The 26,097-nt window shown below is 50.1% G+C and overlaps 1 protein-coding gene across 1 annotated transcript in view; it reads left to right on the forward strand.

Annotated features, from left to right (window-relative positions):
• Positions 1-26,097, forward strand: part of LOC144724779 (uncharacterized) — a 146,952-nt gene that overhangs the window by 86,355 nt on the left and 34,500 nt on the right. Inside the window, exons 7-10 of the mRNA XM_078604166.1 lie at positions 1,337-1,723; positions 3,255-3,724; positions 4,151-4,320; positions 23,697-23,830. Of these exons, the coding sequence (XP_078460292.1) occupies positions 1,337-1,723; positions 3,255-3,724; positions 4,151-4,320; positions 23,697-23,830 (1,161 nt within the window). The remainder of the gene's footprint in view (positions 1-1,336; positions 1,724-3,254; positions 3,725-4,150; positions 4,321-23,696; positions 23,831-26,097) is intronic.

The raw sequence follows: 26,097 nt of genomic DNA on the forward strand, positions 1-26,097 counted from the left end.
CCTACGTGACTTTACCGAAAGGACCTAAGAGTATGAATCCTTGCAGTCACGAAAGCTTCGAATCTAGAATATATAGATCCTTGTTTGTTGACTGATTCGTACTTTGGCCGCCCTATACAGGCTATGACAGCCAGTTGTAATTTGCGCTGTCATCAGCCGGGAGATAATCTGCCCGATCCGGTTTCCACTGCAGCAAACATAATATATTTCACCTTCATTTAACATCGATTTATATTAGCAATTTTGTCCGATTCCTTCCGTCGTGCAGTTGTTTTTGTTTTCATTTCTATTTACATCATTGCCGTTTGGCTTTTGTCATTCTTTTTTCGGTAAAGTCACGTAGGTAAAAAAAATGAAAATTTAAATTAATAAAAAGTAAAATAAAAATAAAATAAAAATCACGACGTTTTGGAGGCAACACAAGCTTCCGTCTTCAGGTGGAACCGTCACAGCACGATAGCTGTATCAAGTAAGACTTGATACAGCAATCTTCAGGTGGAACCGTCACAGCACGATTGCTGTATCAAGTAAGACTTGATACAGCTATCGTGCTGTGACGGTTCCACCTGAAGACGGAAGCTTGTGTTGCCTCCGAAACGTCATGATTTTTATTTTTATTTTACTTTTATTAATTTTAATTAAAAACATTTTTACCGACGTGACTTTACCGAAAAAAAAAACAAAACCTAAGAATATGAATCTTTGCAGTTCCGAAAGCTTCAAATCTAGAATTTTGTCATTTTTATGACCTGCGTCTCTCTTGCGAACGAGACTCATCCTAGCATCTGGAGCTCTCGCCTGGTTACACAAAACAAATGTGTACTTGAAACTATTTCCTATACCACTAACTGCCACTGTGCTGAGAAGAGTCGACCAAGTATCGTAGTCACGTGACCAGCAGGGATTCTCGCTTCTCTGCACTGGCCCCGTTGGCCACGGCATTAGCCGGGATGCCGTAGTGGCGAGATGTTATCTCCCTCACCCGGTATACAGGAGATCATGGGTTAAATCCCCACCCTGATGCCTACTGTATGTCTGGAGTTTGCATGTTTTGCCCGTGGTCACGTGGATTTTTCTCTAGGTCCTCCGTTTTTTTCCCTCCACGTTTAGAAACATGCCTTTAGAGTATTTGGCTGCTATACATTTGCACATATGATAAGCCACGTATTTGAGCTGCTATGATTTGTGATAGCCAGATGGCTTCTGAAAAAGATCTACATAGCTCCGTGGGCCTTTCCTGTTAAAATAAAAAAAAGTTAAAATCGTTTTAATAGCAGCCGGGCACTTCTGACTTTCATTCCATTCTTTAACCGTCTTGTCATCTTCCCTTGCCCAGGAGGAGTCGGCGCGACGCTCGCACAGCGTCGGCGGCTACCGACACGGCTCCCTCTCCGGCTCCGCCACGCCAACCGTGCCGCAGTCCCCCGCTCAGCGCCACTACTCGCTGCAGCAGCGGCAGCAGCAGCTGCAGCAGCAGCAGCAGCAGCTGCAGCAGCTGCAGCAGTCCTCCGCCGTCGCCGGATTCATCTCGGGCATCCAGGGCCCGAGCGCCTTCTCCCCGGCGGCCGCCTTCTTCGGGCCGCCGTCGCCGACGGCCTCCACCTCGTCCGTGGCGGCGCTCGGCTCCATCCTGGAGCGGCGCGACGTCCGCCCCGACGAGGACTTGCGCAATCGCGACGTGCTGCTGGTGCGCAGCGACGCCGGCACCCTGCACTACCCGCAGGTCAGCAACCACCCCCACCGCCCCACCCCCCCACCAGCCCCCGCTACCCCACTCCCTGCACTACCCGCAGGTCGGCAACCACCCCCACCGCACCACCCCCCACTGCCCCCGCCAGCCCCCGCTCCCTGCACTACCCGCAGGTCAGCAACCACCCCCACCGCACCACCCCCCACTGCCCCCGCCAGCCCCCGCTCCCTGCACTACCCGCAGGTCAGCAACCACCCCCACCGCCCCACCCCCCGCCAGCCCCCGCTCCCCCGCTCCCTGCACTACCCGCAGGTCAGCAACCACCCCCACCGCACCACCCCCCGCCAGCCCCCGCCCCCCCGCTCCCTGCACTACCCGCAGGTCAGCAACCACTCCCACCGCCCCACCCCCCACCAGCCCCCGCTACCCCCGCTCCCTGCACTACCCGCAGGTCAGCAACCACCCCCACCGCCCCACCGCCCCACCCCCCACCAGCCCCCGCCCCCCCGCTCCCCCGCCCCTTCCGGAGATTTCCACGGCTGCGAACCTCGGGCAAGCAGCGTTTTGCGCAGGCCGATTTTTCTCGCGGCGACGTTTGCTATGGGTTTGGGTTCGTGTTGGATCGTGACGACGACATGGGCAGGTAGCCTCGTTGGTGTCCACTGTGCATTTCGTCATTTGTTGTTTCCACTTTCCTCCTCTGTCTTAGTGCCAATATGGCTCAGGTAGTGGCCTCGTCGTCATCAAGCCATTCTCTGTGAGGTCTTCCTCTCTTTCCGGATCCTTCCATTCTTCTGAAGAAACACGCTTTTAATTTTCCTGTTGTTGTCCATGCTACAAATGGTACCAGTTTCCTTCTCATCACTGCTTGCCTCATCAGGTTGTTTTCCTCTATGCGCAACATTTTTCTCACTGGGATATGTATAAGGCACCCTAAAAACCAGAGGACCCGGAGAAAATTCCACGCGACCACGGGGAGAGAGACACGCAAGCTTCAAATACACAGCAGGCGTCAGGGGTCGTAATCAAACCCACGACCTTCTGTATACCAGGCGAGGTAGTTAACATCTCGCCACCTCCAAGTCTGAATTACGATACAGGCTGAGATGTTATTCTAAGCTGTGGTGCGCTGACGAAGACCAAAAATGGCAGTGCGCAACGGTGGAGTTGTTTTTTTATCTCCCGGCGTGGCATCGGCGGTGGAAGCGACGCGGCGAGTTTCCCAAACCTCCCCGCTTGCTCCACCCCGGCGGTGTAAGCGAGCACCCCACGGCGAGCCGATGGTTCTTGCGGTGGGGCGAAGCATGGGTCCTCCCACCTCGTCCCAGATGTCGGGCCGGTGTCAAAAAGTAGGCCCCAAAGTATTCTGTCGAGGTGGCTTCCGAGCTCCCTCTAGCGGGGGAGGCCCTTCCACCGGCAGTACGTATCTTTCACTTCTTTCGCACCGGACGTGGCCAACTGTGCTTAACGGAGGTGCGGGGGGTGGGGGGTGGGGAGGACGACGAGGGACGTGGGGGGGGCGAGTCATTGCAGGGCTGTGCCTTGACCCATTGTCCCACCGCAGGCACTCGTCGGCACCGTCGGAGGTGGAGGAGGTGGGGGCGGCCGCTACAGCCTGGCGGCATCGGGCCACGCCGTCGCCTCCTCCTACTCGGCCGGCGACCGCGGCGGCCGCTCGGGCCCGTGGGACGACTCGGCGTTGCCGCGCGCCTACGCCGGCTCGTCCCAGTGGCGCGGCCACGACGGCGGTGGCGGCGGCCACCAGCACCACCACCAGCAGCACGCGCGGTCGCGTACGCCGCCCGCGTCGCTGCACGCCCTGCAGGCGTCGCTCGCCCCGCGCACCGTGGTGCCCATCGCGCTGGACGAGCCCGACTTCGGCGCCGGGCGGCGCTGGCCGCCGGCGTGGGGGGCCACCGCCACCGCGACGCTGCCCCCCGAGCAGCAGCGACGGAAGGTGTCGGTGGGCTCCTCCGACACTGGCACCGTCACGCCGTTCAGGCCCATCGGCCACGTCGATGACAGGGAGACGCGGTGAGCGGCGCGGCCCGGGGCACCGGGGGAGAGCCCCACCCCCTGCCCCCCGTCCCACCACATCACCCCCCCCCCCCCCATTCTCCCTGGAGGTTCGGTTCGTGGCGGGGAAGAGAGGGCGCCACGGCGGCTAGGAGATGTTAACTACCTCGCCTGGTATACAGGAGGTCGTGGGTTCGATCACGACCCTGACGCCTGCTGTATGTTTGGAGTTTGAGGTGCCTCTCTCCCCGTGGTTGCGTCCAATTTTTTTGGTTTACAGTATTTGGCTGCTATAAATTTCGACATGATAAGCTACTTCGTTGAAAAAGAGCTATGTAGGCTGTGGGCCTTACCTGGCAAAATAAAAATAGTGATTGAACAGCACTTGCCCCAACAGTCTGTTAAGGCTATAGGGGGGGGATCTTTGTCTTTTTTCCGCGGCAGGGAGCGCATGGAGTCGATGGAGAGGCAGATCGCGTCGCTCACGGAGCTGCTGCACCGCAGCGTCACACGGGAGGACGCCGCCGCCACCACCTCCTCGTTGTCGGGAGCCGTGCAGTCGGCACGCGCTGGCACCACCGCCGCCAGCGCCGTCTCATACGCCGCCCAGCCTGGTACGCCCGCACCCAGCGCAGCCGACAACTGAACTGCAAACTATGTTTTTTATTTTACTAAGTAAGGCCCACAGAGCTATGTATCCTTTCTGTAAAAAATCCACAAAGTCAGAACTTTTTTTGGTGACCGAGCTGAAACCATCAACCCGCTCCGCCCGGGAGAGCCCTGTTCAACTGCGGGCGGGTGACACCTGGATTCAAACCCAGGATATTCGCCGTGCTGTCTTAGTGCTCTGACCCCTGAACCACGCGGCCGTCACCACCACCTCTCTGGAGATTCGAACAAAACCTCCGCGCTTGGCACGCGCGACGAGAACTAAACTAAACAATGTTTTAAAATTTACCAGGTAAGGCCCCACTGAGCTACGTAGCTCTTTTTCAGATGGCGACCTGGCCATCGAAAATGGTAGCTCAACGAAGTGACTTCTTATCGCGTGGAAATGTACAGCAGCCTCCTCCTCCAACACCCGTGCGTGGGTCGTCCGGGTTTGCTGAGCGACAGCTGTCGCGTTGAATTCGGAATGTCGATGATCGTTGCCGAGAGGCCTCCGTTCAACTGCTGCAAGTCAAGCTCCTTTCACAGACGTGCCTGCGACAAGTTGAGCCCGAGTGTGTGTGTGTGGATCGTACTTAGGCTTTCCCGGTTACTCATCGTGTTTTATCTTTGTTCAATTATCTCCTGGTTTCATTTCCTTTGTTTTTGTTCGTGAAGAATGTAATGCGCCTCCGATGAGCAAGGTCGGCAGTGTACGTTGCGAAAGAAGTTCAACATACGTCGGTGACATGTCACGAGCGTGCTGATACTCGCCGTTTGCATCACGACCGATGTAAGCACGCTCTTGCCGCTCGAGAACCTGCAACTGCATAACGTCTGTACCATCGCAAGATGCCTATGATATGGAGCCCAGCAGCTCATTGGGCCCTTCCTGCTGAAATAAATACAATCTCTATTTATATATTTTATATAACCTTATGGCGCGACCCCAGGGTCCCGAATAAACGGAAGTCGAAATCGTAATTAATTAATCTATTTTTGCCGACTCCGTCCCACCGCGCATATAAACGCCGCGACCCACCTGGCGCGGATTATTCTGTTGTCGTGTCGTCCAAGCGTAGCGAGGACGAATGCGCAGAAGAGCTGAACAAGCGAAACTTTGATTAGCGCGTCGTGTAGAGCTCGTCGAGAGGAATAGATCGCCGTGTCGTTCGCCTTCAACAGACGTAACATGACGTCGCAATGCAGTTGATGCGAGAGGCAGGGGCTTATGGGACCCTGGGGTCCCGCTATAAGCTTCATATATCGAAAATATCTTCACACGTCCTGCTTTAATCACACTATGTGACACAATTTTTTATCCTGGGTAGTGAGTATTATTTCATAATTGCTTATGCTTAAAAAGTACAAAAAATGGCTATTATTCCCCAAAATTTTTGCTTTTGTGACCAGGACAGTGATATTTTGAAGTTTACCTGTTTTTCAAAAACATTCCAGATAGATTCAGTGCTGAGCAAAGTTGGTGGGGAATAATAGCCATTGTATGTACTTTTGAGGCATAAGCAATTAGGAAATAACACTTACTACCCAGGAAAAAAAAAGATGTTACACGGTGCCATCAGATGCTCCTCACTCATCGCGCTGGGTCATTCCGCGATTGCTTCGAGAGGGAATAAAAAGTCTTCGCCCCTCGCTCTGCGTAGGTGAACAATTTAAACAGAAGTTTCGTGCGGCCGTAATCGGAGCAGTTAGAGCAGTGGGGGAGCGTAGGCTGTGGCAAATATTCACGTGCACAGTTTCATTTCAGCAGGAGTAAATGCGCATTTATATTGTGTTTGACGTTGGAGTGGTGGCGCAACGGTTAGGGGCAGTGCCGTCAGAACCTGTCCGTGGCCATAGATAATATCAGGAAGAGAAGTTATTGTCATCGAAGCAATTCCTTTATTAAGCCACGTCAAATCTGTAATGATCACAATTATTGCGCCGACAAAGGTTAGCAGTGTAGAAATAAGTGAATTAAATAGACAATAGTAATATATTGTAACAGCATTTATACTCTGCTACATCCGTATTATATTTTAGTCCGCAGATAATTACTGCTCATCGAAGCAACTGAATTGAACGGGCATTTACTTAATCTGCGCCACGGTTGTGGAATTCCCTACCGTTGGAAATTCCGTTCATCTGATAATGTGGATACTTTTAAATCTCGTCTTAAAATCCACATCTTCTTAAGTCAGTTTATTGTGTTTAGTTTATTCTATTTAGCTTCTCCGTCTCTCTTGGCCCTTTCCCTATTCTTACAAGGTGCCTTGAGACATTAAGGCACCTTACAACTACAGTCAACCCTTGTTAATTCGACACACATGGGGCTCTGGGCTTGCCGAATTATCCAATATTCCGAATTTTTTACGACTGTCCTCCCCAGTGCCTCCTGCCCCCATATTTATTTTTTGCCAAATTTATTTTCCAAGCGCTTCACACGCCCTACGCATTGACACACGCCCTGCATCAACTCTATCCAGAACCTTGGATTTGTCTCGCAGACTAAGGGATTTATATTTCAGTCCCTTTCTATTACTGCTTGATGTAGGTGTAGACGACATTTATGAGAGGGTTGGCTTACACAGAGTGCACAAACAAGTTAAAGTCCAAAGCGACGGGTCTGCACTGACGCTCACCATGCACGCCGTCACCAGACTGAGTCGGTGTTTTGGTCGTTCGGTACGGCAGTTCGGCTCGTGCCGAGTGATCCCCATTCAGGAATGATCAAATCCCGAAATAACGAGGTTTTACTGTACATTATCATTATTGATAAGCGCGAGAGCATTCATCGCGGGGTTACAGCGGCACTTTTAAAATCCGCCCCCCCCCACCTCCGCCTCGATCGTGCCCAGGCGAGTGTTGTGGAATCGCTCCGGTACGTTCCCTCCAGCCCCCGCGGCACCGAGTCCCACCGTGGCTGCTGTCAGCACTGCGAGCTGACTTTGGCCTTTCAAGTCCAAACAGGTGCGGATGGCGTGGGGGGGGGCAGATAGGTGTGGGGGGGGGGGGAGATAGGTGTGGGGGGGGGGGGAGATAGGTGGGGGGGGGGGAGGTGTGGGGAGGGGCGGAGATAGGTGTGGGGGGGGCGGAGATAGGTGTGGGGGGGGGGCGGAGATAAGTGTGGGGGGGGGGCGGAGATAGGTGGGGGGGGGGAGGTGTGGGGGGGGGGCGGAGATAGGTGTGGGGGGGGGGGCGGAGATAAGTGTGGGGGGGGGGCGGAGATAAGTGTGGGGGGGGGCGGAGATAAGTGTGGGGGGGGGCGGAGATAAGTGTGGGGGGGGGCGGAGATAGGTGTGGGGGGGGGGGAGATAGGTGTGGGGGGGGGGGGGAGATAGGTGTGGGGGGGGGAGAGATACGTGTGGGGGGGGCGACGATAGTTGTGGAGGGGGGGGGTGTTGCCGTGCAACCGCCACACGCGCAATGACAAAATCGCCGTATAGCCGACACGGACTGTCGGGGCAAGTGCTGTTAGCCGGGAAGGGCGGCGTGGCGCACAGAGAAGTTGTTGGCGTGGCCCGAACCGCACAAGGGGCGGGGGGGGAGCCGCCTTTTGTCCTCCCCGTTGCTGTTGTGTGTGCGCGCTACGGGTTCTTCAGGCTGAGTAAATCTGGAGGAGGCCCAGGCCCAATTCGGATGATCACCACCGATGTTAACCGTGGCCGGGAATTTATTTGAAGTGGCGTAGCTTAGGTTGCGTGCTAACCACCGCGGGACCGCACCCCAGGGCGCACAAAGACAAAGACCCCCCGTATAGCCTCAACAGACTGTAGGGGCAAGTTCTGTTAGCAAGCACCTAATTAAGGCCGGAACGGCACACGAGAGGGTGGGTGGCCAGCACCACGCCCGGCCACCTTTGTCTCCCTCGTGCCAATATTTACACACTGCACCAGCTACTCATTTGAGGCTGACCTAAGAGAGGCCCCATGATCAGTTCGGTTAATCATCCCTGGTGTTAGCCGTGAACGGGAATCGAACTCGGCTCCACCGGGTTCGTAGCTCGGCGTGCTTGCCGCTACACGCACACCCCAGGGCATACGCAGACGCGCACGCTGGCACGCGCACGGAGGGCATGGCTGCCGTGCGTGCCATCAAGATGACTCGCCGCCCAAGCACTGTGCTCAACGTAGTTCATGGCCGAGGAGCTGAGCGGGCCTCGTCTGCTTCTGGGAGACGTTAGAGCGGTGGCTGGTGGCGCGGTGCTTGCTTCGGGAATAATCGGGAACGGGTGTGGGACTTGAAAGCTTTCTAGCGGTGGGAGTTGGAGGGAGGGGGCGAGGGGATTGGCAATGGATGGGTGGTGGGGGCCCGTATGTGTGTATTTATGTTGAACTTTTTTCGCACCCTACGTGGGGCGGGTAAGGACAACAAACTAAAGACAACAAGCAGTTCTAAATAATAATAGAGTTTTCAATATAGTTCATTTAAAAGTGCATAGCTCTGATGGCGTCCTAATATCGGAAGGAGGAGCATTCCAGACGGCCAGCAGAAGTGCATCTGAAAGCGCAGTTTGCCAGTGCCTTGTAAGGCTGGCACGGCACATGCCGGGGGGTGGTGTGGCCAGCAGCACCCTCAGCCACCTCTTCTCGGCGCTGAGCTTGACTCGTGGCACGTGTAAGGTGAGGCGACCTCAGGGATCCCACTTTGCAGTGATGTAAATAGCTGGGAATTGAACCCGTCTTTGTTCGATGGTTAGCCAAAAGCCGCTGCAAATAGGACGAGCGGAGTTCGCGTGGCGGTTTACGCTCATTGACGAGATCAGCAGCAGGGTGTTGTGGTTCATTTGTGGTGAGCGCTTTGTGTGTAATGAGCGCGACCTTAACACGTGTTCGCTGTGCAACCAGAAGCCAATGCAGCTCGGTGAGCACTGGACGGCGGACACGCCCCGATCTTTCAGTACACCATTGGTGATGGAATCACCACGATTTTGTTGCCCGATCTCATCGGATGGCAAAGCGAGCGCTAGGCCTGTTTCGTACAGGTTTTTCCCTCAATTTGTGCGGTAGAAGCGTTCCAAAAACAAAGAAGCTAAATCGCTTAGCGTTGACTTGCACCATCGTCCAACCTACAATGCACCGCGTGAGATGGCCACCTGCCGCGCAGCGCACACGGTGCACAAACTCCGATGATGCTGGATGTAATTAGCAGCGAAAGGTCGTACTCAAGTTGTAAATGTTGCGGAATTACTCGCCAACACCCCGGTGGGCTTGAAGGAGTAACTAATTGGCTCGTTTTGTTAACGTGACAAACCTTACTAGCTGTGTCGGGCGGTGGAGGGTTACGACGCATTTTATACTTACGCGATCGAACCCAAAACACGTTTGCTCTGAATAATATTGGTCACGGAGGCCTACGCGTTAATCCAAATATACGGCAGCAGGCGTCGGGGTCAGGATCGAACCCACGACCTCCTGTATACCAGGTGAGGTAGCTAACATCTCGACACCGCGGATTTCCACCTTAACGTCGTCCACGGCACAACGGCTCCTGTGTGGCCGGGTGTCAGCTCGCGTGGGGCTACGCACGGGGCAAGCGCGGGGGCAGGGGGGGGGGCCCTCTCGCAATCGGTGGCTTAACAGTCACAGCCACCGTCTCCCAGCCCATACTGATTCCCACACACCTGGACGGGTTCCTGCCGTTACTCGGCCCGCCTGCCCTTGATGCGTGATGTCAGGTACGTGGCTCACGTTCGTCAGTGTGCGGGTTCAAAGTCTGCGTGATCTGACGGGGGGGGGGGGGGGGGCTCTGAGTGATATTTACTTTTCGCAGGTGCCTCGTGGTTAGTTCACCCAGCCTTGCTTTATGGCCGCATCGCTCGCTTTGGTTTATGAGGCAATATCCTGACGATGAGTCTCGGCTAAGTTGAAGCTGGTCTCCGAGCATTACAGTAACGAGTGTTTTCATAACACGAATTGGATATAACGCGATGAATGTATTAGGGAACACTTTTGTTTTTTATAGAATGCGGATGCGAATTTAATATAACGCGATCGAGCGAACGGGACTACATCGTGCGAGTAGGAATAAGCGGACGTGCGGCTGCCTCGGCGTAGCATCGCACAAGGCATTGGGATGCTGCTGGATGCTTCGAGATGCTACCCACGCGCCTCGGTCTTTGTTCAGCCTGCATTACGCATCTCACGTTTTTATCGCGGACTGTGGCTTTCCATAACAACGCCGGCGTTCTTCATGAACGCGACTTGCTACCGCCGCCCCACGAGAGAACAGGGCCACGCTCGTCTAGCACCAACGCAACGCGTCTCGTTTTGTGGCAATCCAACACGAGCTGGAAGACCTTTTCCCGAAATGTTTGTACGACCCGTAACTTCGCCGGGTCGGTGAAAGTCTTCTCGGGCCTGGTTTAGACATCGGCGCGCCCTCTAAGCGCCGACGTTAACGCGCGAGGCTGGTAGTGAAATTGAGCCCGGCGATCGCTGCTTCTGTTCATTGATGAACTGGTAATGCGTACGGTCGGTCGCACGATGCGACAACAGGCGCGTTGGGCATTACATTTTACGGGAAGCCAATGTTCAGTCATGAGGCGAGGAACCGCTTGTTTTCTCGAAGTTAATTTCGAGAAGATTCACGAGTTATTGCGTCTGCCTGTGTGAATCTTCTTACGAGATCGACTTTGGGGGGGAGGGGGGTTAATAAGCAACCAAACTCTATCGTTCCGTATCGATGACTGAACTGGGGGAGGTCACGGAGCCGCTGGCAGGTGACTTACAGAGGGCTGAGTGTGGGTGAGAGCTGTGTGCTTAGGAGCAGCCTCCTGTGTTTTGTCAGCATTATCCAGGATAACATTACTGTACCGTGTGTATGCAGACAACGACACTAGACATCCCATTAGCACGGTTGGCTACGTACGGTGTGAAAGAAGTTCATACGTATGGTGTGAAAGAAGTTCGCCATACGGTATGTTGAACGTCTTACATCACCGCACGTAGCCAACCGTGCTAATCGGAGGTGCAGATAAAATTAGCACCTCCGATTAGCACGGTTTGCTACGTACGGCGCGAAAGAAGTTCAACGTAGGCAAGGATAATAGCACAGTCGAACTCGCTGGAAGCAAACTGCGCTGCCATGACCTGAAACTGCCCATGAATAAAATCACTCGGAATGTGCCATATGTCGGGCGCTAAGCAGGGTTGAGCATGGATAGTGATTGAATGGGCGACATTCACGCACAACAGGTTGTTATAGGCGGTGGACAACATTGTGGGTAACCGAAGGCAGTACAGAAACATAAATTGTGCTACAGTACAGTAACACCTCGTCATTTCGGTCTTTGTTCATTCGTAATTGGGGATCATTCGGCACGGCTGTGCTTTCGGCATATATATACGGTGTGTTAGTAATTCGCCACGAGCCGAATTGCCGTACCGAACGGTCCAATTTCGGCATACACGTGGAGCGACGCCTCGCGCCACGACCAAAACACCGACTCGGTCTGATGGCGGCGCGCGTGGTGAGCGTCAGTGCAGACCCGTCGCTTTGGACTTTACCTTGTGCAAGCCAACCCTCTCATAAATGTCGTCTGCACCTACATCAAGAAGTAATAGAAAGGGGCTTCAAGTATAAATCCCTTAGTCTGCGAGACAAATCCAAAGTTTTGGATCGAGTTGATGCAGGGCGTGTGTCAATGCGTACGGTGTGTGAAGCGTTTGGAAAACAAACGTGGATTTTTTTTATTGTACATAATGCGGAATATTGGATAATCGGCAAGGCCTAGAGTCACATATGTGTCGAATTAGCAAGGGTTTACTCTACTACTCTTCTCCCACGCCTTTACAAACCCGCACTAACCAGCGTGGTGAAGTATGGTCAAACAACCTCCACTTTTCGCACGGCATGGGGAGGCCCCTCATCCTCCAGTGCATAGGCAGAGGGCTTTATGTTTACATATCTAAAACTGTGATGCAATAACAAAAAATTGGCAAATGATTTACAGTCTGATAAACTCGCAAATAAGTAATTTTCACAGTAAAATGTGATCCCACTTGCGCTAAAGACTTATCCTGGATGATTCTGTGAGTATGTAAAAAATGGGCGCTGATGGCCTGTGCCTCTACGGCACTCGGCTAAGATATCCACAGCCCCTACTGAAGTTCCATGTTCTGGGTTATAGTTAAAGTTGTTAATCGGTACCCAGATAAACCGCTAACCGCTTTGACAATCGATCAGCGGATCTGAACTTCTGGAACCGGAAATAGTTTTCTGCAGAAATGTAGTTGTATGTAAATATGTTGAACTTCTCTCGCACCCTACGTAGCCAAGTGGAGGTGCAGGGGGGGGATAGGACAACAAATGAAACACAAAAAGCAGTTGTAAATAAAAGTGTTTTTTATATCTAGATAGTTGGAAGGAGGTGGGCGTACCCACACTTTACCACACCAATCCGTGACCCGCTGATCGAATTAACTGCGGTGCACCCATTTATACTGCCGGGTGGACAGAGGCATGGGTGATGGTGGGGAGATGGTGGGGGTGGGGTGATGGTAGGGGTGGGGAGATGGGAACGATGCGATGCGGTGACCTTTGGATGGGAAGTCCTGTGTGTGAACCATCACAACTTCGTGGCAGCAACCTGCCTTCGTTTCTCAGTTAAAAGGGTAACAATGTCACATTGTTTTTCATCATCCGTTGCTTTTCGGGTTAGATTAGCGTGTCGGTGAAATGGAATGTCATTATTTTAGTTTTACTTTATAACCCTCCACCGTTCGGACTGAGCCAATCGAAGGAAGTTGCCGCTTGGGCAAATATGCCAATTGATTTGGGTTTTCAACCCGGCTGAATGATGGATATCTGCGGGCCCTTTTTTTTGGTCAAAGTTATTGTGTGAAAAAAAACAATAGATTTTTGCCTTTCTGGCAATAAAACAGGCGTTAAGATGTTCAAACACCCAAATAGAACGCCTGACTTTTTGCCAGAAAGGGTAAAACCTATTTTTATGTAACTTATTTTGATTGATCCAAACACGGGGGCGGGGCGGGAGGTGTGTACAACTTCTGCGACAGGTGAGTGGTGCATTGTGGGATAGGCGGCTCGGACAGATAACCAACACAGACGTGTGGTACGTGCGTCAGATACCTTTTCTTCAGGGAAGGAAGAGGGAAAGAGGGCGGAGAAGTGGGAATCAGTCGCATTGCATGCTCAGTCAAGTAAACTCGGGGTCTTTGGAATGGCATTCACGAGGGGTCCCAGATCTGGGTGAACTTCCCAATTCCTCAGTTTCAGACTCAGGTGTTCTAAAGCTGTTAGGGTGAATAAGGAGTTACGGTGAATGAGGGGCCCCCACGGTTCTTCCGGGAGCTTAGGATGGTCTTTCTAACCGAAATGGTAACACCGATATTTATTTTTCATACTGGAGAAGGGATGTTGAAACGCAAGCGTAAGTTTGACATTTGCCCAGGAAGTGACAATTTCATTTGATTGGCTCTTGTTGGCTGCTGGAGGGTTTTATATAAAAAAAATGATTACGCCTACACGTCAATTTAACCCAAAAAAAAACTACGAGTAGTATCGGTAGTGTGAAAGCTTACTCGTTAATTTAATGTCACGTTCATTGCTCTAGACCAGTGGTACTCAACCTTTACTGCAACCTTGCACCCCTTAGATTCTCAGTCGTTAAAAAAAAATTATGTTAATAAATAGGAAGGGTTTGATGACACAAAGTAATTACACTCGCGTGCCCGTGCTCGATTTGTGTTTCGTTGATTTACCTTCTAAAAACCATCTGGCCATGTCTCGTGCACCCCAGGTTAAGAAGAACCACCGCCTCTAGACTTTTCTGTGTGCGGCAAACTGTTTACCAGGCTAATATAGAATTTTAGCTTTCGTGACTGCAGAAATTACTATACTCATTGGGTTTTTTCGGTAAAGTCACGTATGTAGAAATAAAATCTAAATAAATAAAATTTCTTCAGTCATGAAAGCTTCAATTCTATATTAATCCACCTCTACGGGGAGTTTATCTTTACAATTCTGTCCTAAACATCTTGCCCTGTGTTGTCTTCTCTTCGTATGTATCTCTACGTGCTACAATTTACTTAGTTTTTTTGTTTACCGTGGTCTGTGTCTCCGTTTCTGTTTTCTGCCCCCTTTTCGTTTTCCCATGTGCTCCCTCCTTGTCGGTTCCCTATTGTTTTCCCACGTTTTGTTGCTTTTTCTTCGCCCTTCCTCCTCCCCCCCACCTCTACAGCTTCTATAAATTCCCTGTACGTTATCCCTCCAGGCGTGTTTCTGCGTGTGCCTCTCCATGTGTGCATGTCTCTTGTTGTGGTGTTACTCTGGTTGTCCCTCTGTGCTGCCCAAAACATCTTTCCCTGTATGTTCTTCTCTGTGTATGTGTCTCTGCTACCTTGTACACTCTGTTCTACGTTGGTATGTTCAGCCCAGAAGTTGAATACGAAATTTAGCAGTCTTTTGAAATACGTGGTCAACCAGGTTAGTGTCTAACTGTGTTGTTGGCCGACTGGTTTTGCATCACGTGGTGTTTCTAAGGTTTGTCGAGTTCTCGTCTCCCATCTTCTTGTTGTATTTGCCTCCATGCAGTTTACCGTTCTCTATGTGCTATGTGCGTGATGTCCCCCTATGTGTTCCCTCGCTATGTGTTTTACCCAATTTCCACCTGGTGATGATCGCTTGTGTTGCATTCAAAACGTCGTGGTTTATTTTAATTAAATTTAAATTTATTTTATTTTTACTTACGTGACTCTACCGAAAAAAAAACCAATGGGTATGTTAACCAGTTTTTTACGGGGATGTTTTAAATGTACAGTCTGTTCTCCTATAACGTGTGTTTCCATAACGCGAATTTAATATAACGCGATTGAGTGAACGGGACTACGTCGCTCGACCTGATGACGACCGCCTGTGTTGCGATCGAAACGTCGTAGGTTTTTTGTTCTAATTTTTTTTAAACCTATCTACTTGACTTTACCGAAAGACCCAAAGAAAATGAATAGGAATACGCGGTCGTATGGCTGCCTTAGTGTAGCATTGCATAAGGCATGGGATGCTGCTGGATGCTTCTAGATGCATCCCAGTCTTTGTTAGGCCTGCGTACGCATCTCGCGTGTTATCGCGGACTGTGGTTTACCCCGTGTTACATATTATTATCACTCGATTTTTCCATAACGCGGTGTTCTTTAGGAACACGCAACTGTTACCTCGTTATAGGAAAACGGGCTGTAGTTATGTTAATGCAAAATAAATAATGTTTGAACAACCACAATACTTGTGGTCATATGCATTGTCTTTGAAACTGATTGGTCCACACCAGACAGCTTTCTTTTGAGCCGAGTCTCAAAACGGTGTTAGACCAGAGGACGCCAAAAGGCGTACGTTAATTAATTCGTATCGGTGTGCGAGCAGATGTTGAACATTAATTAAATTGAATTAAATGCGTTCAATTGTGTTTTTGAATGAGTATAAATACTGCATTATTTAAAAAACCATATGATCACTTAAAAAATTTATTTTTACTACTAGCACCTAAAGAGACAAAAAAATCATATTGAAAGCCCACGATGCTACAGCAACCATTTGTTTGTCTGTATTGCCCAGAGAGTTGCGAATTCCTTTGACTGGAACGGTGGCGAAGTGGCTAGCACACTACGCTGGGAACACGACGACCTGAGTTCGGTTCCCGCCCATGGCTAGTGATACCTGAGCAGGTCGTGAGCTCTACCCGAAGTTAAAACACCCACCATACCACGACGACATGCGGAAAGGAGGCCCTCATCCAGCAGTGGATTATCAAAGGGCTGAACATTGTATCTAGACTCCTGATTTTTGGCTGATGTGCTAATTTCTATAAACATTTACCGCAATTATTTTGTTCACTCGGTGATATCCACTTCTTTTTCTTCACTAGAGCTTATGGCACTCAGCGGTGTCTTGGCGAAACAAATACAAATCTCGGGAACTCACTAAAGCTGATTGTCTATAAACGTAGAGCTCTTGTTGAGAGTCATCTGGTAAAGTGGACTAAGCGAGAGAATTACTATCGTGCGTAAGGGGGTGGAATGGGACAATAAAACGATCAAAGTTCGATTGTCCCGGTGTGTCAACAAAGCCGCCAGCTCTGTGTTATCTTATAAGGCAATCGTAGTAACGATAACTCTTTGCCACCCTTTGTCAATCCACTACTGGATAAAAGGGTTCTGTGGCTTGTCATCACGCCCGTTATATATTCGTGTGGGTCGGTTGGTAAAGCGGCGGGCGCAGGACTCAGGGCCGGTACCGCTCGCCACTGAGGTTATCAATTGCCCGGAATCAAACACGGGTTACGAGTTCACACAGCAGTAGTGCGCGAACCGCTGTGCCCACCCCTTACCCACCGCTAACCCACCGCCATAACCCTTAATCCCTGCACAATCAACACGCATTTAGAGTATTTGGCTGCTATACATTTTCCACGTGATAAGCCACTTCGTTGAGCTATCATTTGTGGCCAGGTTGCTTCTGAAAATAATTGTGGTCTCACATTTTTCTGGGATTCCTCTTAACGTGTAGGGGGGTCGGCAACTCCGCGTCTCCGGAGCCGCACGTGACTGCTTCGAGACCGTTATTTATCAAGGACCACACCACTGGTGGTCTCGGACACATTCACGTGCATTGGCGGCTCCTGAAACATTGAGGCTTTTTTTTACTGAATATAAAAAAATGGCCGCTCTTGTTATTTTGGTTGCCGACCTCTACCCCTGTCAGAACCGATAGTCTCTCTTATACATCTTTGCGTGTTGACTCTTTGTAAAATAAAAAAAAACGCCAGTCGCACTGTGTACTTACTGTACTATTGTGCCCGTGCAGTGGAATGCTTATAAACCAGTCGAAGAGGCCAAGTCTACAATAAAGACATGCTCGCTGCCCGGAGGCGTGCGTGAGACCAATGCTCGCGATGAGTCAAGTGGCCCTGTTAGTCACAGAGTCAGCGGCATCGTAAAACCAACGCCGTTATCATCAGCGCGGGTCAGTGTGGGCAATCGGTCAGGTGTGGGTGGGCAGGGGGGAGACCCAATATTTGAATTAATCAATTTGCGGAATGCTAAATGTTACGATAAAAACGTGGAACGTAAATTGAGGCATTTCCATAAAAGTTAATATAAAAACCGCGATTTTAAGTAAGTGTTTTTTATTTTACACTTGTTCAGAATATATCTCATTGCGGTTGCCAAGAGGGCTCCCTGCCCCATGCTCGTTACGCTACTGCCGAGTCTTTGTTTTCGAACGTTTCGGGCAACGTAGGTCGTTGGTGAAGCGCTTCACGTGTCGTCGATCTTACAACAAGCGCCATTCGCCACTAAGTGGCGGTGACATCACCACGGCGCCTGTGCCAGGCCATGTGCACATTGAGGCCACGTGAAAGTCACAGGGCAGACCCAGGTGCCATGGGTCGACTGACTGTGCCCCCAACTGTGCCAACTTGCTGTGTTTTAACCGCCCAACGCTCCGCTCGTTGTGAGCGTCGCTCCTCGCTATTACACACTCAATACACACTACTCTCTATTACACACTCACGACTATACTACACACTCACTACTGTACGTACGTGTGTATGTTGCACTTCTTTTGCACTGTACACAAGCCAACCTTGCTAACCGGAGGTGCGGTGCAAGGACAACGAAGCTAAACACAACAAAATGTTCTAAAGAAATGAGTTTGTCCATCTACATCATGATTTAAAGCGCAATAGTTCCCAGTGGCTTCCTAATATCGGAAGGAAGGGCGTTCCAGACGGCCGCAGATGTGCACCTGAAAGCACACGATGCAGTGAGACTACTGTCTTTGTATAATGGCGACAGGTTATTGTTTTGTTCAGTCCAACATGTCTATGGCACAGGAACAGATCAGCGGACTGCTGTTGTATGCTACGGAGAGTGAATGATATATATTGTTTTCTTATTCGACTGCACCGGGTTGTTAAGTTACTGCACTATTCTAATCTTGTTACCTCAGGAGCTTAGATGACAACAGCTCTTGTCACGTCATTTGGTAATCCTAGACATTTCACTTCTTGGCCTCAAGCAACATTCACATTAAACCAGCTAAACTAATGGTACCATTTTTATTTATTTGTCGTGTCCCGCAGACCCGTTTAACTGTGCCCCCTTGCAATGTGGAATGATAACAGTGTGTCAACATTGGGTGCATTTGGCTTGGCTAAAGTTTACCCTCGGCCTAAGCAAAAAAGGCTGAATCCAATACAGTACGTCACGTATCCAGATCGCTGGGAGGGCTGAGGTACAGTGTTGGCGGATATGTGAACACTTATAAATAAAATTATACTAATGGATTACTTAACAGAAATGCAGTGCAAACTTCTCTAAACGTGCGGAGATGTTCTACTTGTACTTCGGAAGTGAGCAAATTCTACACGAGGTTAAAACACAAACGAGCGCGACTGCATGACAATCTGTCAATGTTTGTGAACCCTCTCTAGAAATTGTCAGTTCGGCAGACAAATTGGTCGAGGCGGATCTATGACTGTTGGACATGCGACGTTGTACTGTGGTGTTTTGGCTGCCTTCCGTGTCGAAATCGGCTCACTTTGTCTGGGTAAGCAAGATTTGATTGTACCTCTGGGCCCACAGCACAGCATAATGCCGTAGGTATCTCCACATATATATTCTCTGCGAATATATTTTGTTATTCTCTCCAACGAGCCGCTCAATAATTATTTGTTGTCGTGTATTACTATCGTTTTGTGTCGAATTGGGACCCATATCGAACGGCGAGGCTCCTTGCCCGTTAAAAGTTATTGCTCAATTCAATAAATACGCGTGAACTTTTGTCGATTATTACAGCTTTAACAGAACTGTTTTGTTGCTGGCAGCCTGACGTCTTGGGCCTTCGTGGGCCCTGTGCACGGCAGGAAAATGTTTTTAAAGAGTAAAATAAAAGTGCTGCCACCGCTTGCCTCTGATAAAGTACAGGAGTCACTCGGTTGAAAGGTCACCGCCACTTATTAGAATCGGCCACGAAGCTCTTTCTCACAGATGTCTTGGCCTCCCGACTGTGTGCTGACACCGATTACCGAGACGCTAACAGACGTGTTGTCACGCACGCGCACGATTGTTGGAGATGCCGATGAAAATCTCTTGCGCGGAATCTGCTATAATCCATGCGCAAACCTGAGTGGAAGATGTTTTTTTTTTTACCAAAACGGCAGTGAATATTTAGGGTTGGATTCACTTTGTTGAAACGGCGATACGGAATCCACCTCGGTGGAGTAGGTGACGGGGGAGGGGGGGGCATGAGCGCCCCGATTTACCAAAATCGCAAACAAAACTTTGTTTTGCTAAGACAGGACTCGGAGCTTAATCGGTGTTGTGCCATTTGCAGTATTGTCGAGAGAGCTATGTGAAAAAAATATTTTTAAATACTTTTTTTTTAAACACACTTTAATGAAATGTACTGTCCGAGCTGCCCCTCCCCCTGCCCCCATCGCCCCTCCCCTCCTTCCACATCCCCCGCCCCTCGGCGTGTAAATGTGAAAAAAAATATGTTTTGGATTTTTTTTATGATAGAATATAGTCTTGTCATCAGTATGACATAGGTATTTCAAGTTTGCAGTCGATAGCACATTGAGAAGTGGGTAAAATTTGAGTTACAAGATTTTTTTTGGAAGATACAACAGACGGAGTGAGTTAAATAAAAGCGTGTAATAATAATACATGGCGTATATCTGTGGCTAAAGGAATGCTGCTGCAAAATCTCAGCCAGTTTGTTATGGAAAGTGTTCAACCGAAACCCAGAGAGAGTTACAGAAAGAATCGAAATGGTAGTGCGTTTTTTTTATTCCTACATGTTATTCCGTACGCGTAATTCATTCCACCTTGACCCGATAACGCGAAGCCTCGCCTCACATCGGCTTGAGTCAGACGTTCGGAACGCCTGGGATTATTTGCACAAGACATCAAGATGGGCCGTGTGCGTCTGATACAAGCGAGCCACGGTGGTGAGATGTTGACTACCTTGCATGGTATACAGGAGGTCATGGGTTCGATCTCGACCCTGACGCCTAATATATTTGGGGTTTGCACGTTTTCCCCGTGGTCACGTGAATTTTTTTCTCCGGTTTTTAGAGTGTTTGGCTGCGAAATATGTCCACGTGATAAGCCACGTGGGTGAGCTATCATTTGTTGCCAGGTCGCTTCTGAAAAATGGCTTTGTAACTCAGCGGGCCTTATCGGGTAAAATAAAAAAAAATGTTTTTAGTTTAGATTGTGAAGTTGAGGCGAACGTACTAATCATATAAGTTGTACCATCGTGAATGAGGGAGGGTTGGGTGGTGGGTGGGTGGGGATAATTTAAGGGCTGTGGACGACGCAGTGGAGGCATGATGGAACATGCCACCCTGCGGTCCGAACGCCACTCCCTTGGATGCCTTCTCGCCCACGCGCATGTGCGGGACGCAACGCCCAACTCGCTCGCCCACGCAGACTCACACGAACACCCCCGCGTGGTGACACAACACTCGCACGCTTAACACTCGCACACCGAAACTCCGACCCACTCGCACACCGAAATGCCGACCCACTCGCACAATGCTTGACCCAAGCGCATGCGCACAAGCTCACAAGCAACGACAACAACAACTGCCGTCCGTTCGCCACTAATTGGCGGTGACATCACCACGACACGTGTATCAGGCCAGGTGCACCTTGAGGCCACGTTACAGTGTAGTAGGTTCACTGGCAAGAAGTCACGGGACAGACTTATGGGTTGAATGACTGAGATGACTGGCAGATGCACCAGCTGTGCCCCCTACTGGGCCAACTGGCTGTGTTTTAGCCGCCCAGCGCTTCTCTCGTTGTTGTGAGTGTCGCTCCTTTGCCCTCCGCCGTTGTTGGAGGGTGACTGCCTCCAACTGCCCAGTAGCTTCCTTCACGATCCTCCTCCACAGAGGCCGATCTTGATACCACTGATATCAGTCACTGGAAAGTCCACTCAGCTCCATATCCTCCAGTATAACATCGGCCCATATCTTCAGCCCATGCCGCACCCGTTTAGCCCCCTCTATCCAGCAAAACAGAAGCCACTTGGGCATGCGGTGAATGGGCATGCGGTGAATGGGCATGTGACAGAGGTCGCAACCGGGTACCCGATACCCATACCCTACCCGATACCCGGCTACCCGTACCCGGGTACGGGTACCCGTTTGCGACCCTGGTGCAGCCGGGTACGGGTGCGGATAGGCCGTGAGTCACTGGTGAGTAACCGTTGGTCACTCATTTCCCAACGTCTTGTCTCTTCTCACAATTCAAGTTCCTAGAATCATCCTAACCCGCGCCTGCAACATGGCTTCATCCCAGAGGTCGCAATCGGGTACCCGATACTCATACCCTACCCGATACCCGGCTACCCGTACCCGGCCGGGTATCGGGTACGGGTACCCATTTGCAACCCTGGTGCGGCCGGGTACAGGTAAGGAATCAAAACCCGTTTGCGACCTCTGGCATGCAAACTACATGATGCAACCTCGCTTGCTGGAGGAGCTCACTGATGGGACTGTCCAGATTTTGCAAGGATCTGTGAGCTCACACAATTCAGTCTGCGTAAACCTCGGATGGATTGTAGGCAAGCCAGCCTGAACGTTTCAAAGCGGCCCATATGTTTATTTTAGAGGGGTCCATGGTGTGCAAGCTTAGAGAAGAGATGGCATCACTATGTCCAAGAAGAATGGGAGCTTCATATGGAGGGATAGGCCACATAGCTTCCACATAACGTTGCACAGCTGATGAAAACATAATGCCACCCGACTGATTCAGAGTGATACCTTTGCTGCCAAACCGGAGCTAGCCATAAGCACACTACCCAGGTATGAAACTTCTCAACTCTCTCCACAACTGCCCCATTACTCATGGGGAGTTGAGAGGGTGGGGCATGTGATGACATCAAATACCCAGGGAGGGCCATTGTATTTTTGTGGGGCTGATGGTAAGGCGCATCTCTTTTTGGGAGTGGTAGGCGCACGTTCAACAGTAGAGTCTCCAACTCGTCAGAGTGAGGAGCAATTACCAGATTATCAGCAAACATAATCTGGTAGGACCATAAGGGAGACATGCCTTGACTGCACCCGAGCATCTATCAGCCTCCCATTGTATCTGTAATAAATAGAAATTTATTTGGTACAGCCATGGATGGCTTCTCAAGCTATATGGTCAAAAAATATGTTCAGTGATGTCGGAGTCAGAGGGGGCACCCCTGTCGTATCCCAAGGTGAACATAAATGGCTTTGACTCCCAGCCACGCAACTTTTACCTGGGCCTGCCCAGCATCATGAAGGACCCCTCAATGATTCTGAGCAGGGGGTCAGGGACCCCCAAAAGCACCAAAAACAACCCAAAGCCCAGGCTTGTTGATGGTATCATAGGCCTGACCAGGTCAGTTAAGTAGAGATGTAGATCCCGTTGAAACCGTACACCACTGCTGTGGCACACAAAGACAACGATCCCCTGATATAGCCTTAACATACTTCTCGAGGCAAGTGCTATTAGTAACACCCATGAAGGCCAGTTTGGCACACCAGGGGGTTGGTGGCCAGCACAACGCCCGGCCACCTTTATCTTCCTAGTGCGAAGTTTACACACGCATTTGAGTGTGAATGTGGATATCTGTGTATGAGCGTGCGTGCGTCATGGGAGCGGTAGTGTAGTGGTTAGCACACTGCGGTACGAAACTGGCGACCTAAGTTCGATTCCCGCGCACGGCCACCAAGACCAGTGACAATTATGTGAGGAGCTCTTGGGCCTCCCCTAGGTCGACTTAGCCTCAAATGAGTACCTGGTGCGGTGTGTGAGCATCCCTACTGGGGAGACAAAGGAGGCCGGGTGTGATGCTGGCCACCCACCCCCTCGTGTACTGTTCCAGCCTTCATAGGTTCTTGTTAACAGCACTTTCCCCAACAGTCTGTTAAGGCTTTACCGGGGATCTTTGTCCGTTGTGCGTGCTTCTGTATGTGGAAGTGGGCGCCTGTGCTCAAGGCTAGTGGTAGGCGCACGTTTGAAATGTTCAGTGCCGTAACGTGTTTGTAGTTGCCGATCTGAACCACAGGCGCACGACCGCAATAACAATGCTGTGCCGTGTGTGTGAGTGAGCGAGCGAGCTTGTGTACAAGCCCACACATTTATAGGTAATTCACTTGCGCTCCCGCGTCTGGTTCTGTGTATTAACGCAGTTACTTGCTCGCTCCTGCTGCTACTTCTGCTGCTGCCGCTGCTACCACCGCTGCTACTGCCGCTGTTGCTACTGCTGCCACCCACGCCACTGCTGCTGCCGCTGCTGCTGCTGCCGCTGCGTTATCTCCGCTGGGTTTGCTTCGGTTCCCCAGCATTTGGCGGCAGAACAGCGAGGGCCATGCGTGGCAGAGACAAGTCTGGGCAGGAGGCCCGCGCCACGGCATCGCGGCTGCACGGAGGCATCGCCCAGCTGCGCGCCGAGCTCCAGGAGATCCGCCGCTTGCAGGTGACACTCGCGGCACCGGAGATATTGGGGGCATTGGTGACATTGGTGACACTGGTGACAATAGCTAGAAAATGGAAATTTTAAAGCTCGATTTAAAGCTTTCGTGACTGCAGGGATTCATCTTCTTGGTTCTTTCGGTAAAGTCACGTAGAAGGGAAGTAATAAAATAATAAAAAAATAAAACATAATAAAACAATTCTCACGACGTTTCGGCCACAACGCAAGCAGCCGTCCTCAGGCGAAGAATGAGAACATTATCAAGCTAGGAGCTTATATAGGTGTAGCGAGGAGGAGCGCCTTAACAAAAGAATGTGCATATGAAGAGGAATTTAGCATACCAATGGGCAATGCATAGGAGGTGGGCGGAGGGGTTTCAAAGTCGCATTATGCCCATGCATTATGCAGGATCAACAGCACCACGGGGGGGCGCAAGGAACAGCGTTAATAAAGGAAAGGAATGTTAGTGATATGTAGCTGCATTTGCCAAACAACCACGTAGAAAACCAAAGTGAAAACTACATAAAAAAAAAAAACTAAAATATAAACTGATACTTACTATACTCTACAATAAGCTGAGTTACTAACAACAAATAATAAATTACAATTCTACGTCGTAAGAAGTATATAATATACTTCCATCTAAACTTTATTCTCTTAGCATATACAGTACTATATACTGCCATAGATAAACCCAACATTAAATTATATACTGTATTGCTGTAAACCACCCTATACTTTATACATTTTAATATAACACTATGTATTATTTAACTCACCCTAATGTGTATCGAAATGGTTTATTACGTCCTTCCAATGATTGCTAAGCCTGAATCCATCTTCTCGGTTAAAATTGTCTCTGTGTTTGTATATGTGGATCGCCTCATGAACGAATCTCTCATGATAGCCAGATGGCTTGCAGAGAACCTCCGTCTTGGAGAAGTCAATGTCATGTGAGCCCACTGAGTTGTAACAGTGGTCTGCCACGGCTGAGGTGTTTGTCCTACCGTGTTTTAGATCAGCTTTATGTTCACGAATGCGGTCTGAGACGTGTCGTTTGGTTTCCCCAATGTAACTGCTACCACAGAGGCAACTTAGTTTGTAGACGCCAGGGTACTGTATGTCTGGAATCACATCTTTTACAGACGGTACCAGATCACGGATTTTATGTACTGTGTTGAATCGGACCTGGATCTTGTGTTTAATCAGGATTTTGGAGATCTTTTTTGTGACCCCAGCAATGTAGGGTAAGGTGATGGTCTTGAAAGGCTCCTCAACAGGATCTTTCTTGATGGTTGGAGTGATGGCTTTGCGGATTGTGTAGTCGGAGTAACCATTAGCTTTAAGAGCTTGGCGTACGTGTTTGAGTTCACTGGAAATGTGTTCATGGTCGGAGATGCATTGGGCTCTATGATATAGAGTCTTGATGAGGGAATTCTTCTGGGATGGATGGTGGTGGGAATCCGGTTTTAGATAAGCATCCGTGTGGGTGGCTTTCCTGTAGACAGAGTGGCTCATTGAACCATCAGGTCTCCTTTTGATTAGGACATCCAAAAAGGGTAGCTTGCCATCATTTTCGACTTCCATGGTGAATCTGATGGCTGGGTGTATGGAATTGATGTGGTCGAGAAATTGGTCTAGAGCAGGCCGGCCATGTGGCCAGATGACAAAAAAGGGCTTGAGTCACATCGCTGCAGACGTAGCAAGATCTGAAATCTCTGTAACCCTCAAAAACGCTAAGATGCCAGCTAGCAACATCAGCAAAGATGAGCGTTTTGAATTAGCTCAATTAAAAAAGAGGGATGACATTGTCATCCTCTCAGCCGACAAAGGCAATGCCACTGTCATCATGGACAAAATAGAATACAACAACAAAATTCAAGAACTACTCAACGATGGCAGCTATACAAAAATAAAAAGAGACCCCACCAACAGCCTCGTCTCCAAAACCAACAACATCATCTCTGCTTCAACCGCATTAATTGATCTGACCAAACAGTTCTCGTTGAAACCTTCTGCAGCCAGGCCACCAAGATTGTACGGCTTGCCAAAGATACATAAAGAAGATACACCTCTTCGTCCCATTGTCTCTACTATCAACTCCCCCACTTACAAACTGGCTCGTTTTTTGTCCGAAATCCTACGGCCTTTCACTGGAAAAACCACCTCTGCAGTACTAAACTCTACTGACCTGGTATCGACAATCAAGGGGATTGCCCTGTCCCCAGACGACCTGCTTGTCAGTTTTGATGTGGTTTCCTTGTTCACCA

This window comes from Lampetra planeri, chromosome 21, assembly GCF_965212315.1.
Source record: "Lampetra planeri chromosome 21, kcLamPlan1.2.h2, whole genome shotgun sequence".
Lineage (NCBI taxonomy): Eukaryota > Metazoa > Chordata > Hyperoartia > Petromyzontiformes > Petromyzontidae > Lampetra > Lampetra planeri.